The 12303-nt window shown below is 42.8% G+C and overlaps 1 protein-coding gene across 1 annotated transcript in view; it reads left to right on the top strand.

Moving 5' to 3' along the window:
• Positions 1-12303, top strand: part of fmn2a (formin 2a) — a 62869-nt gene that overhangs the window by 20664 nt on the left and 29902 nt on the right. The window contains exons 7-9 of the mRNA XM_046360662.1: positions 2198-2285; positions 8156-8217; positions 12189-12280. Coding sequence (XP_046216618.1) covers positions 2198-2285; positions 8156-8217; positions 12189-12280 — 242 coding nt within the window. The remainder of the gene's footprint in view (positions 1-2197; positions 2286-8155; positions 8218-12188; positions 12281-12303) is intronic.

Below are 12303 nucleotides of genomic sequence, written 5' to 3'. Positions count from 1 at the left end.
GCTTCATGGAGTGCATTTCAAGTAACAGGTGTGCCTTCTTAAAAGTTCATTTGTGGAATGTATTTCCTTCTTACTGCGTTTAAGCCAATCAGTTGTGTGGTGAAAAGGTAGGGGTGGTATACAGAAGACAGCCCTATTTGGTAAATGACAAAGTCCATATTATGGCAAGAACAGCTCAAATAAGCAAAGAGAAACAACGCAAGATTTTCTTTGGGAGCCATCATGTGACCACTTGCTAAATGTGGTCCCTTACGGCTATTCTTCAACATAAATGTGTAAAAAGACATCACAATGCTGTAGACACCTTGGGGAATACGTAGAAAGCGTAAGCTCATTCGTAGCTCATTCACAGCCATATAAGGAGTCATTGGCATGCAGGGCTTTAAAAAAAATGGGGCATTTCCTGGTTGGATTTTTATCTGGGTTTCGCCTGTAACATCAGTTCTGTTGCACTCACAGACAATATCTGTGTTTTTGTCTATCCAAAGCTGTCAATTATATGCATAGTTGAGCATCTTGTCGTGACAAAATATCCCGTTTAAAACGGGAACGTTTTTTATCCAAAAATGAAAATACTGCCCCCTAGTTATAAAAGGTTAACCCGCATGGCCACCACAGCATTCTGCAGCAATACACCATCACATCTGGTTTGCGCTTAGTGGGACTATCATTTGTTTTTCAGCAATTCAATGACCCAATACACCTCCAGGCTGTGTAAGGGTTATTTGACCAAGAAGGAGAGGGATGGAGTGTTGCATCAGATGACCTGGCTTCCACAATCACTCGACCTCAACCCAATTGAGATGGTTTGGGATGAGTTGGACCACGGAGTGAGGGAAGAGCAGAAAACAAGTGCTCAGCATATGTGGGAACTCCTTCAAGACTGTTGGAAAAGCATTCCAGGTGAAGCTGGTTGAGAGAATGCCAAGAGTGTGCAAAGCTGTCATCAAGACAAATGGTGTTATTTCATAGTTTTGATGTCTCCACTTTTATTCTACAATGTAGAAAATAGTAAAAATAAAGAAAAACCCTTGAATGAGTAGGTATGTCCTAACCTTTGACTGGTACTGTATTTGTGATGTGCCAATCTATTCTCACATTGTTGTTGTGACATTTTACTTTTAAATAGTGAAGTCTCGCCATTGATACGCACAGGCCTTTAATGCATTTTGTGGTTTGTGAAAAACTTCATTTGATAAACAAACAATTACAGAGAAAAGAGCACAGTGGACATACACTATTGTACACTTAGTGGGCCTTCCCTACTGATCTCCATATGAACTCTATTATCACTGTAATGGGTTGAAGTGATAAGTCGAGATCTAAGATCTATGCATTCTGGATCCTCCCATTGAAAATATGATGGATGTGGAGAACTGAACTAGAAGGGTAAATGTTCAATCACTTTAATCCGGTTTATTATTTGCATAATGTTTGTGGGTGAATTGGCAACAGTGCTCTTCCCATAAAAGGAAATGATAACGGGACATTGAGCCTCAGTTCTGGCCTGTTTTGGACTTATTTTATATAGAGCTACAACTACAGGGAACTCTCTTCCACCTCAACTCAAGCTAGCAGTAAAATCAGATTTAAAAAACAAACAGATAAAACAGTACCTCACGGAACATCACGGACTGTGAAGAGAAACACTCTAACACACACACACACACACACACACACACACACACACACACACACACACACACACACACACACACACACACACACACACACACACACACACACACACACACACACACACACACACACACACACACACACACACACACACACACACACTCTAACACACACACTACACACACCCACACATTGTAATATTGTACATTTTATATTGTAAATGTGTAATATCTGAACATTGTTACTTTTAATGGACATTGTCTTGATGTATTGTTGTATTTATGATGTAGTCTGTTGTTTTACTATGATGTATTAATGTATATCTGTTTGGACCCCAGGAAGAGTAATAAATACTAAATACTAAATTCAAAAGTTCTCTGTTCTCTGTTCTCTGTTCTCTGTTCTCTGTTCTCTGTTCTCTGTTCTCTGTTCTCTCTCTCTCTCTCTCTCTCTCTCTCTCTCTCTCTCCCCCCCCCCTCGCTCTCCCTCTCGCTCTCTCTCTCTCGCTCTCTCCCTCTCGCTCTCTCGCTCGCTCTCTCGCTCTCTTTCTCTCTCTCAGGTGGTGAAGCTTTTGAACACCAAGCGATCTCAGAATGTGGGGATCCTCATGTCCAGCATCCACTTGGACATGAAGGACATTCAGAATGGTGAGTGGTGATGTTCCACCTCAACACAGCATAATGATGTTATTGCAACCGGCTACGCCCGCTCTGTAGTTACCTAAATTCAAGTTCGTTCGGACAAAGCATTGAACTCGCTAGACTTCTGATGGATCTAGTCATAATTCATGTGTGTTATTGCCCCAAGTGAGATGCCTCATTATTGAGTTATCACTAGACTTTCAAGTAGGAAGGATGTGGTATTCTGTTTCTCTCTGTGTGTTTCCACCTTTCATTTGGTTTGCTATATTCTATTTTATCCCACTTTCTCTCGTTCTCTAATCTATTGTCAGTCTGTGTCCTAGTCTAAATTGCCTTTTTAAAGGGGAACTACTCCAGACTTAACTGAGAATGGAATCTCCTCCTGTTATAGTCCTCTGATTGCCTCGCCATTCATCCCTCATCCATGTGTCTAAACATGCCTTATAAGATGTACACTGGGGAGGGTCTGTCTATCCTATAAGTTCTCTTCATAGGCTTATCTCAACGGGAGGAGGTGGGCCATACTCATCAGTCGCCAGTGTTAGGACTTTCTTTCAGCATACAGCATTAGTGTTGATTAGAGGGTACAGTATATCATGAGGTGATGAGATTGGGAAAGAGAAATACAGTGCTTCACATGTTCAGAATGATCTGGGAACCATCCACGTAATGTTACACTGTTTGGGATTGTAATATGTTCTCTAAACCCCACATCTAAAGAGACAAGGGAGAAATCATAGTTTTGATGTTCTTTTTTATGACTGTGGCATCTTTTTATAGAGATTCATGATAGCTCACCATTGGTGGTTATTTAAGCAATAAGGCACGATTGGGTGTGATATATGGTCAATATACCACGGCCAAGGGCTGTTCTTATCCATGACGCATCGCGAAGTGCCTGGACACAGCCCTTAGCAGTGGTATATAGGCCATATACCACAAACCCCCAGGTGCCTTAATGCTATTATAAACTAGTTACTAACATAATTAGAGCAGTAAAAACAAATGTTTTGTTATAGCTGTGGTATACGATCTGATATACAACGGCTGTCAGCCAATCAGCATTCAGGGCTCGAACCACCCAGTTTAGAATTAGTCTTCTATTTGGCTGACACTTTCATAAGACACCTCCGTGCAATGTGGGCTTCCTGTAGGCTTTTAGAGGGCTAGTCATCGTGCTAGGTGCCAGGGTTGGAACCTGGCTCATTGCGGTATGGAGGATGCTGGAAGTTGCTGCTGGGTTTGGTCATGGATGGGGGAGATGATACAGGCTTTTCCTCTCTGTCAGATACTCAACCCTGTTTGACTCAGTAACTTAAACCAAATGAGTGAGAGTGAGAGAGCAGGCAGAGAGAGCGAGAGCAGGCAGAGAGAGGGAGAGCAGGCAGAGGAAGGGAGAGGCTGGCCCTGTGGTGACTGTGGAGGGAAAGAGAGTGTGAAAGGGTTTAGGGTGAAAGCTAAATAAAGAGAGAGAGAGAGAGAGAGAGAGAGAGAGAGAGAGAGAGAGAGAGAGAGAGAGAGAGAGAGAGAAACTGGCAGACAGAGGGTAGGGTGTGAGAGAGATCGAAATGGAGTATGTGATGGAGCCACTTGGGGATTGAAGAAGAGATAGAGGGATTCATATTATAGAAGAAGAAAGCTGTTTGAGGATTGTTCATTTTCTCTCACAGCAATATTCCGTTGACAGACATGGGATAACAAAATAAAATAAAGATCTGACAGTTTTGCTTGTTTGGCCAGACTGACCACAGTACAGAAACACCAAAAGGCCTTTACAGAGCAATTTCCAAATCCCCAATGATTTCCTACAGATCAAGGCCAGCAATATGAATGATTGGAAGAAGATCACAACTGGGTTGATGCTGTGTTTACTTGTTTTCAGATCCCCATTAGCTATTGCAAAGGCAGCAGCTATTCTTCCTGGGATCCACAAAAACACAAACATGACAAGTAATGAAACACGGGCCTCCCGAGTGGCGCAGTGTTCTAAGGCACTGCATCGCAGTGCTAGAGGCGTCACTACAGACCCTGGTTCGATCTCAGGCTGTGTCGCAGCCGGCCTCGACCGGGAGACCCATGAGGCGGCGCACAATTGGCCCAGCGTCATCCGGGTTAGGGGAGGTTATGGCCGACTTGTCCCATCGCACTCTTGCGACTCCTTGTGGTGGGCGCATGCATGCTGAATTCGGTCGCCAGCTGTACGGTGTTTCCTCTGACACATTGGTGCAGCTGGCTTCTGAGTTAAGCGAGCAGTGTGTCAAGAAGCAGTGCGGCTTGGCGGGTCGTGTTTCGGAGGACACATGGCTCTCGACCTTCGCCTTTCATATGGGTGTTGCAGCGATGGGACAAGATCGCAACTACCAATTGGATCTCATGAAATTGTGGAGAAAAAGGGGTAAAAAGTACAACAACAAAAAAATGACAAAACACTAGTTCACTGATAGACAGGTCGGCAAAAATACCAATTGTTTACACATAGATTTATGTGTTAGGTCAGTGGTTAGGTGGGGAATAGTAACTACAAAGGTTTTCATAGAACACTCATTCAACTGATTTATCTACACTTATATTCCAGGGAGGGTTACATTCGGCTTCTATTAGAAAGGAGATTGTGTGCAAACGTTTCAGCTAGGAATGCATGTGTCATGCAAGTTCATTAACCTTTCGTAATCAGACATACTGCAGGAAAGACTTAATATGTCATGTTTATTATATCATGTTCCTTTTTAGATGAGCTTTGTGGCAGTACTTCAACATAGATCAGATGATATACGTACGTGGTCTCTCTGTGCTCAATACATACCTCAACACGTCAGGTTCAGCAAGCTAGACCCCCAGGCTCTGTTTATCTTTAGCATTTACTTTCAAAGGATTACACTCACAGGTGCGAGGTCCTTGCGTTGAGACAAAAAGGTGACATCATACACTGAAATTCAAACACAGCGCTTTTTACCTTGACAGATTTGTCAAGAACCCACATTTATGTTTTAGTTTATGACTTCCAGTGTTAAAGGGGAGGGATGACAACTTGGATACTCAGTAGTACCCGTGGTGTGAGAAAGCAGTCTGTACTGCAGTGTGTGAGATGTGTCACCAGCTCATCAGATGGCCAGCAAGAACAGCCCTTGTACCAACAACCTAGAAACCAAGTGTAATGTAGATTATTTTTGTTTTCACCTTTATTTAACCAGGTAAGCTAGTTGAGAACAAGTTCTCATTTGCAACTGTGACCTGGCCAAGATAAAGCTTAGCAAATCGACACATACAACAACACAGAGTTAAACATGGAATAAACAAAACATACTCAATAATACAGTAGAACAAAAGAAAACAAAAAGTATATATACAGTGAGTGCAAGTGAGGGAGTTATGGCAATAAATAGGCCATGGTGGGGAAGTAATTACAATATAGCAATTAAACACTGGAATGGTAGATGTGCAGAAGATGAATGTGCATGTAGAGATACTGGGGTGCAAAGGAGCAAGATAAATAAATAAATACAGTATGGGGATGAGGTAGGTAGATAGATGGGCTGTTTACAGATGGGCTATGTCCAGGTGCAGTGATCTGTGAGCTGCTCTGGCAGCTGGTGCTTAAAGCTAGTGAGGGAGATATGAGTGACCAGCTTCAGAGATTTTTGCAGTTCGTTCCAGTCATGGGCAGCAGAGAACTGGAAGGAAAGACGACAAAAGGAGGAATTGGCTTTGGGGGTGACCAGTGAGAAATACCTGCTGGAGCGCGTGCTATGAGTGGGTGCTGCTATAGTGACCAGTGAGCTGAGATAAGGCTGGGCTTTACCTAGCAGAGACTTGTAGATAACCTGTAGCCAGTGGGTTTGGCGACGAGTATGAAGCGAGGGCCAACCAACGAGAGCGTACAGGTCGCAATGGTGGGTAGTGTATGGGGCTTTGGTGACAAAACGGATGGCACTGTGATAGACTGCATCCAGTTTGTTGAGTAGAGTGTTGGAGGTTATTTTATAGATGACATCACCGAAGTCGAGGATCGGTAGGATGGTCAGTTTTACGAGGGTATGTTTGGCAGCATGAGTGAAGGATGCTTTGTTGCGATATAGGAAGATGATTCTAGATTTAATTTTGGATTGGAGAGGCTTAATGTGAGTCTGGAAGGAGAGTTTACAGTCTAACCAGACACCTAGGTATTTGTAGTTGTCAGAGCTGTCCAGAGTAGTGATGCTGGATGGGCGAGCAGATGCGGGCAGTGATCGGTTAAATAGCATGCATTTCGTTTGATTTGCGTTTAAGAGCAATTGGAGGCCACGGAAGGAGAATTGTATGGCATTGAAGCTCGTCTGGAGGTTAGTTAACACAGTGTCCAAAGATGGGCCAGAAGTATACAGAACGGTGTCGTCTGTGTAGAGGTGTATCAGAGAATCACCAGCAGCAAGAGCAACATCATTGATGTATACAGAGAAAATAGTCAGCCCAAGGATTGAACCCTGTGGCACCCCCATAGAGACTGCCAGAGGCTAGTACAGGCTAGTAATAGGGGTTGCAACAATTTCGGTGGATCATTTTAGAAAGAGAGGGTCCAGATTGTCTAGCCCGGCTGATTTGTAGGGGTCCAGATTTTGCTGCTCTTTCAGAACATCAGCTATCTGGATTTGGGTGAAGGAGAAATGGTGGGGGCTTTGGCGGATTGCTGTGGAGGGTGCCGGGCAGTTGACCGGGTTAGGGGTAGCCAGGTGGAAAGCTTGGCCAGCCGTAGAGAAATGCTTCTTGAAATTCTCAATTATAGTGGATTTATCGGTGGTGACAGTGTTTCCTAGCCTCAGTGCAATGGGCAGCTGGGAGGAGGTGCTCTTATTCTCCATGGACTTTACAGTGTCCCAGAACTTTTTTTTGAGTTAGTACTACAGGATGCAAATTTCTGTTTGAAAAAGCTAGCCTTAGCTTTCCTAACTGCCTGTGTATATCTGTTCCTAACTTCCCAGAAAAGTTGCATATCACGCGGGCTTTTCGATGCTAATGTAGAACGCTACAGGATGTTTTTGTGCTGGACAAGGGCAGAAAGGTCTGGAGTGAACCAAGGACTATATCTATTCCTAGTTCTACATTTTTTGAATGGGGCATGCTTATTTAAGATGGTGAGGAAGACACTTTAAAGAATAGCCAGGCATCATCTACTGACAGGATGAGGTCAATGTCATTCCAGGATATCCCAGCCAGGTCGATTAGAAAGGCCTGCTCGCAGAAGTGTTTTAGGGAGCGTTTGAGGGGTGATCGTTTGGTCGCAGGGACATTACGGATACAGGCAATGAGGCAGTGATCGCTGAGATATCGATTGAAAACAGCAGAGGTGTATTTGGAGGGCGAGTTAGTTAGGATGACATCTATGAGGGTACCCGTGTTTACAGATTTGGAGTTGTACCTGGTAGGTTCATTGATAATTTGTGTGAGATTGAGGGAATCAAGCTTGGATTGTAGGATAGCCGGGATGTTAAGCATGTCCCAGTTTAGATAACCTAATAGCACGAGCTCAGAAGATAGATGGTATTTTGTACTGTAGATTATGCATGTATTGAAGTCCCTGTGCGCTTACCAGCAACAGGCCAAAATATGTTTCTCATATTTCTCATGGATCAAATTAATTTAGTAGGGAAATGGGACTGTAATCAGTCTAGATATCTTGACATTAGTTATCTTTTAGTCTGAAATGAATGATAACTCAGTCGGGGGGCTAAATGTACTGTATGAGTGTATTGGCAGATCTGCCAAGGCTGAACACATGCTGTTGTTGTTCTTGTCATGACTGGTTAAGATTTATTTGTAAGATGGGACCAAAATCTTTTATCAAATAGGAACTCGGCAGATATTATCATTAAATGCTACCTATTCTTTTCCTTCCTTTCAAGCCATTCTGAACATGGACAACACTGTGGTGGACCTTGAGACCTTGCAATCCCTGTATGACAATGTAAGTTGTTTGAAATATATTAATGATTATACACTACGCTTTTTCATTGGTAAATGTTTGATGACACAAACTGTCACTGAAGGAAAAAACAAACATGTTTTGGGCAGTGTTTCTGAACCTCCGGTCCGTGGACCTGTAGCGGTCCTGAGGATTTTGCTGGCTGCTGGTCCCTGAGCTGGTTAACTGACATTAATTTAGTCAGCACTACAGTGAAAAAAACATAACTTGCCGGTCCTTGACAGAGGAGGGACAATGGCTTGCCGGTCCCTGGCAGAGGAGGGACCATGGCTTGCCGGTCCCTGGCAGAGGAGGGACCATGGCTTGCCGGTCCCTGGCAGAGGAGGGACCATGGCTTGCTGGTCCCTGGCAGAGGAGGGACCATGGCTTGCCGGTCCCTGGTATCAAAAATGTTGAGAAACACGGGGCATGTGGAATATGAAAGGTTAATCAATGGACAGGCAAACGTGTCTACATTACCACAAGTCATGTAAGATTCACCAACTCACACAAGTTCCATGTAGAGGTTGTTGAACAACAATATCATCTAGATTTGGAGCTTTTAGACTCCAAATGTAGTGTTTTACAACGAAACCATCATTGTTTAAGTTTCATGTCATATAGTTACAGAAAGCTACAGTACTAATGTAGTCAAGCCACAGTATTAGCAACTAGTTGTAAATCAGTCAACGGTTATTCATTTTGTTTTATTTTGACTACTAAACAAAAACTACAATTCCCATCAATTATGTGCACCTTCCTTGGAACATGTGGGAAGGCGGGCTGTTCATAAACAGTCTTTGAATCTTTAGTCATTACCTAAGTCTTTATAGTGTTTCCAGAATAGTTGAATGATTTTGCTGTGGATGTCAGTTCCACAGCGTCTGCTCTGAACATGCCTCTGTATCTGGACTTCATGTTCCATCTGGTTCACTTGAAAGGCCAACTAAAGGAAATGTGCTTTAAATACCAAAACAAACATGGAAGCCACAATCCCTATTGGTATGTGTGGTGTTTGGCCACAGAGTAAGCCCTGTGTACTGTATGTATGCTGGAAGGGGATAGACATTTCTCTAGTAAACATCTATTGTCATTTAAAGCAGTTGGCTCCTCTCTTGTAAGACATGCATTATCATATAATCATACATATTATCTCTATTGGATTTTAATGTATTTCTCTACACTGGTATAATAGGCACTGTTTTATTAAAGTACAATGGGATAATGTAATAAAGTGTGTTGTTATTTAATTACAATAGCCACATCATTAGCCTTGCAAGACTTTAACCGGCCAGTGGATGGCTCATAATAATGGCCGGAACGGAGCCAATGGAATGGCATCAAACACATGGAAACCATGGAAACCATGTATTTGATGTATTTGATACCGTTCCACTGATTACTACGAGCTCGTCCTCCCCAATTAAAGTTCCCCCAACCTCCTGTGGTTTAACCTGTCTCTTTTAGCTGAACATTTGGATCGTTATGTCAACAAAGAGAGAAGCATGAAAAGGAACATGTTTTTTCAATTTCAACCTTGATACAGGTTTAAGATACTATGACATTCCTGCGAAGCTTTTGGCTGGGCAACACAAGAGGCCCGTCCTTTGACTTCTAGAGCCACATTAATAATATTGAAAATGACTGTGGCTTAAGACATGGTGTAGTTTTGAGGAAATGTGTCATAACCCATAAGAGTCTAAGTTCTGTCTAAACCGGAGTTGGGGGGGGAAGTACTACTAAGCTATATGGAATTGTTTTAACAAGGTCATACCAAGGATAATTTTGCTATTTGAGTTAGAATTTTAAGACCACTTGAAGAATCCAAAAAATATATTCTAAAATGATTTGATGAACATTTTTAATTGGCCTTACTGCTTTTAGCCCATACAAACGCATTTAATAACAGATTCACTACATGGAACTACAGACTTATAACTCTCAGGTATAGGATAGACACTTCAGAACAAATTTTCTTTAGGTTTGTTTTTGGGGGGGGGGCTAAAGAAAGATCAGGAAACATTTATAAATATTTAACCCCTTATTTTCTTCACTAAACGATCTCCATATATACTTCCATACATTTTTTCAACTGGTACCGGGGGACCTTCAGACGAGCCTTGTGAGGCCTGTGGGCGAAACAACCGACATGAACTTGTTCGTGAGAGTCTCACCTTTACACAGACTGATCTTATTAGTGTGTAGCCCCAACTGTTCAGATGCTAGAGACAGAAGTTGACAGATCAACTGTACCGATTTCAGATAAGTCCCAAGACACTTGTGTGGGTTGGAGAACACCATTGTGTTCTTGAGAGTCTCACCTTTCCATAGAGAGGTCTTAATAGTTTGTAAGCCAAACCGTTCGGTAGCTACAGACGATTCTGTGAGAAGAGCGATTTCCGGGATGTCTCATGGTCTTTCAAACACCGCCCTAGCTCTGTCACCTCTCACCGCAGATGCGGAAGTGTTACATCGGCAGATGTGGTGGATTGAGACACATCCAATGCAATATTGGATGTGTCTCAATATCTGTAGCTTAAACTGGCAGATTTTATGGGTATTTTTTTAATTACGCTAATTAGATTTCTGCGGAGGCGTGGACATCGGCCTTAGTAACAGAGGGTCAGCGCAACCCAGAGTCAAATTGAGGAGCCAAATTGTTTCTCTTTTGTATTGCAACTCCATCCAGTCTCCCAGTCTCCAACCCCTAACCACAGTTGGCAGTGTAGCCACCCTGACTTCGGAATAAGGGGTTCTAATGGTTACACCCTCACAGTTCTAGAACACACTCACAAACACAAAGCCTTGGAGAAGGTCACTCCTCACTTCACAGTACGACGTGGAGTCACCCTGTCTGTGGGCTCTGAAAATATAACCACTACTGCTCTCACAACACAATCCCACAGGAAGGAAGAGGTCACTGTGAGGTACCCCTCCCCACAAATATCAGGAGTCATAATCATCTGACAGGGAACCCCTCCCAACACCACATTACTGTGCACGTGATAAGCATCAGCATGACAAACCCCAACACTTGACATCTACTCAAAGGCTGAGACTGCCGGGGTCGAGGAACATTATAACAACACTGTCACCTTGTATGAAAAACACAGGATTGGTGACAGTAACATGGGTCAATACGATAATAGCACCTCAAGCTAGGTTCTCGGTCATCAGAAAACAATCTTGACTTGAAGTTTAGTGCCATACATGGGAGGTTTAGAAAAACACAGTTGACCAGAAATAAAGGATTGGTCACACAGCAGTTGCCTTTCTCTGGAATGTTGCATGCAACTTTCTCTCATACTATCACAGCCAAAGAGAAATGTACCAATTCATAGATCTGACCATCATATCGTCTTGTCCACAAATTACTCCTCACGTTGGTACACCCAGAAGTTAAAAAAGGACCTGTTTCATGTTAAATGTATTTACACTTTAAAAACATATCGTTAACCAGAACCAGAGCTTACCCTGGCAGACCCAAGGCAGAGTGTGTTGAATACTAATTTGCCCTGTGTTTGATCTGCTGCTGCTGAGTTATTCCTGGGCCAGACTGGAGTCAACGTCAGCTCCCCTAACCTGCTTCCTCAGACAAGCCTGAAGTCATGAGAGACTTAAAGAGTTTACATTTCTCTGTGTTGGCCGTTTTATGGTTTTGCCATTTTGCATCAGGCCTGTCAACCTCTATTGTCTTCTTGCTTTTGTTAAATGATATGCCATCTCTGGCCTGGTTTATTTTTATTCGATCACCTTGTACTAAACTGTGGTTTTGTGTCGGAGAATGTGAAAATATCTTATAAATCGAAACCATACTATAGTGTTCATAAAGTATCTACAAAGGGTGTATTTGACCACATTCAGTTCCCTTCTATGTGCAAGAACAGGGTATGTGTACGGTATATCTCAAGCACAAGGTACACTTTTGTGTTTCACTTGCAGTTACCCAATATCACTCTCTTTACCTATTTCAGAGAGCCCAGCAAGATGAGATGGAGAAGATTGAAAAGCACATCAAGTCATCCAAAGATAAAGACGACGCAAAGCCATTGGACAAGCCTGAACAGTGAGAGCAAATGTAGGCCAAGA

The sequence above is a fragment of the Oncorhynchus gorbuscha genome, linkage group LG08 (genome assembly GCF_021184085.1).
Source record: "Oncorhynchus gorbuscha isolate QuinsamMale2020 ecotype Even-year linkage group LG08, OgorEven_v1.0, whole genome shotgun sequence".
NCBI classification, from domain to species: domain Eukaryota; kingdom Metazoa; phylum Chordata; class Actinopteri; order Salmoniformes; family Salmonidae; genus Oncorhynchus; species Oncorhynchus gorbuscha.
Note: the sequence above shows the minus strand (reverse complement) of the source record. Positions and strands in the feature narration are given on the sequence as shown.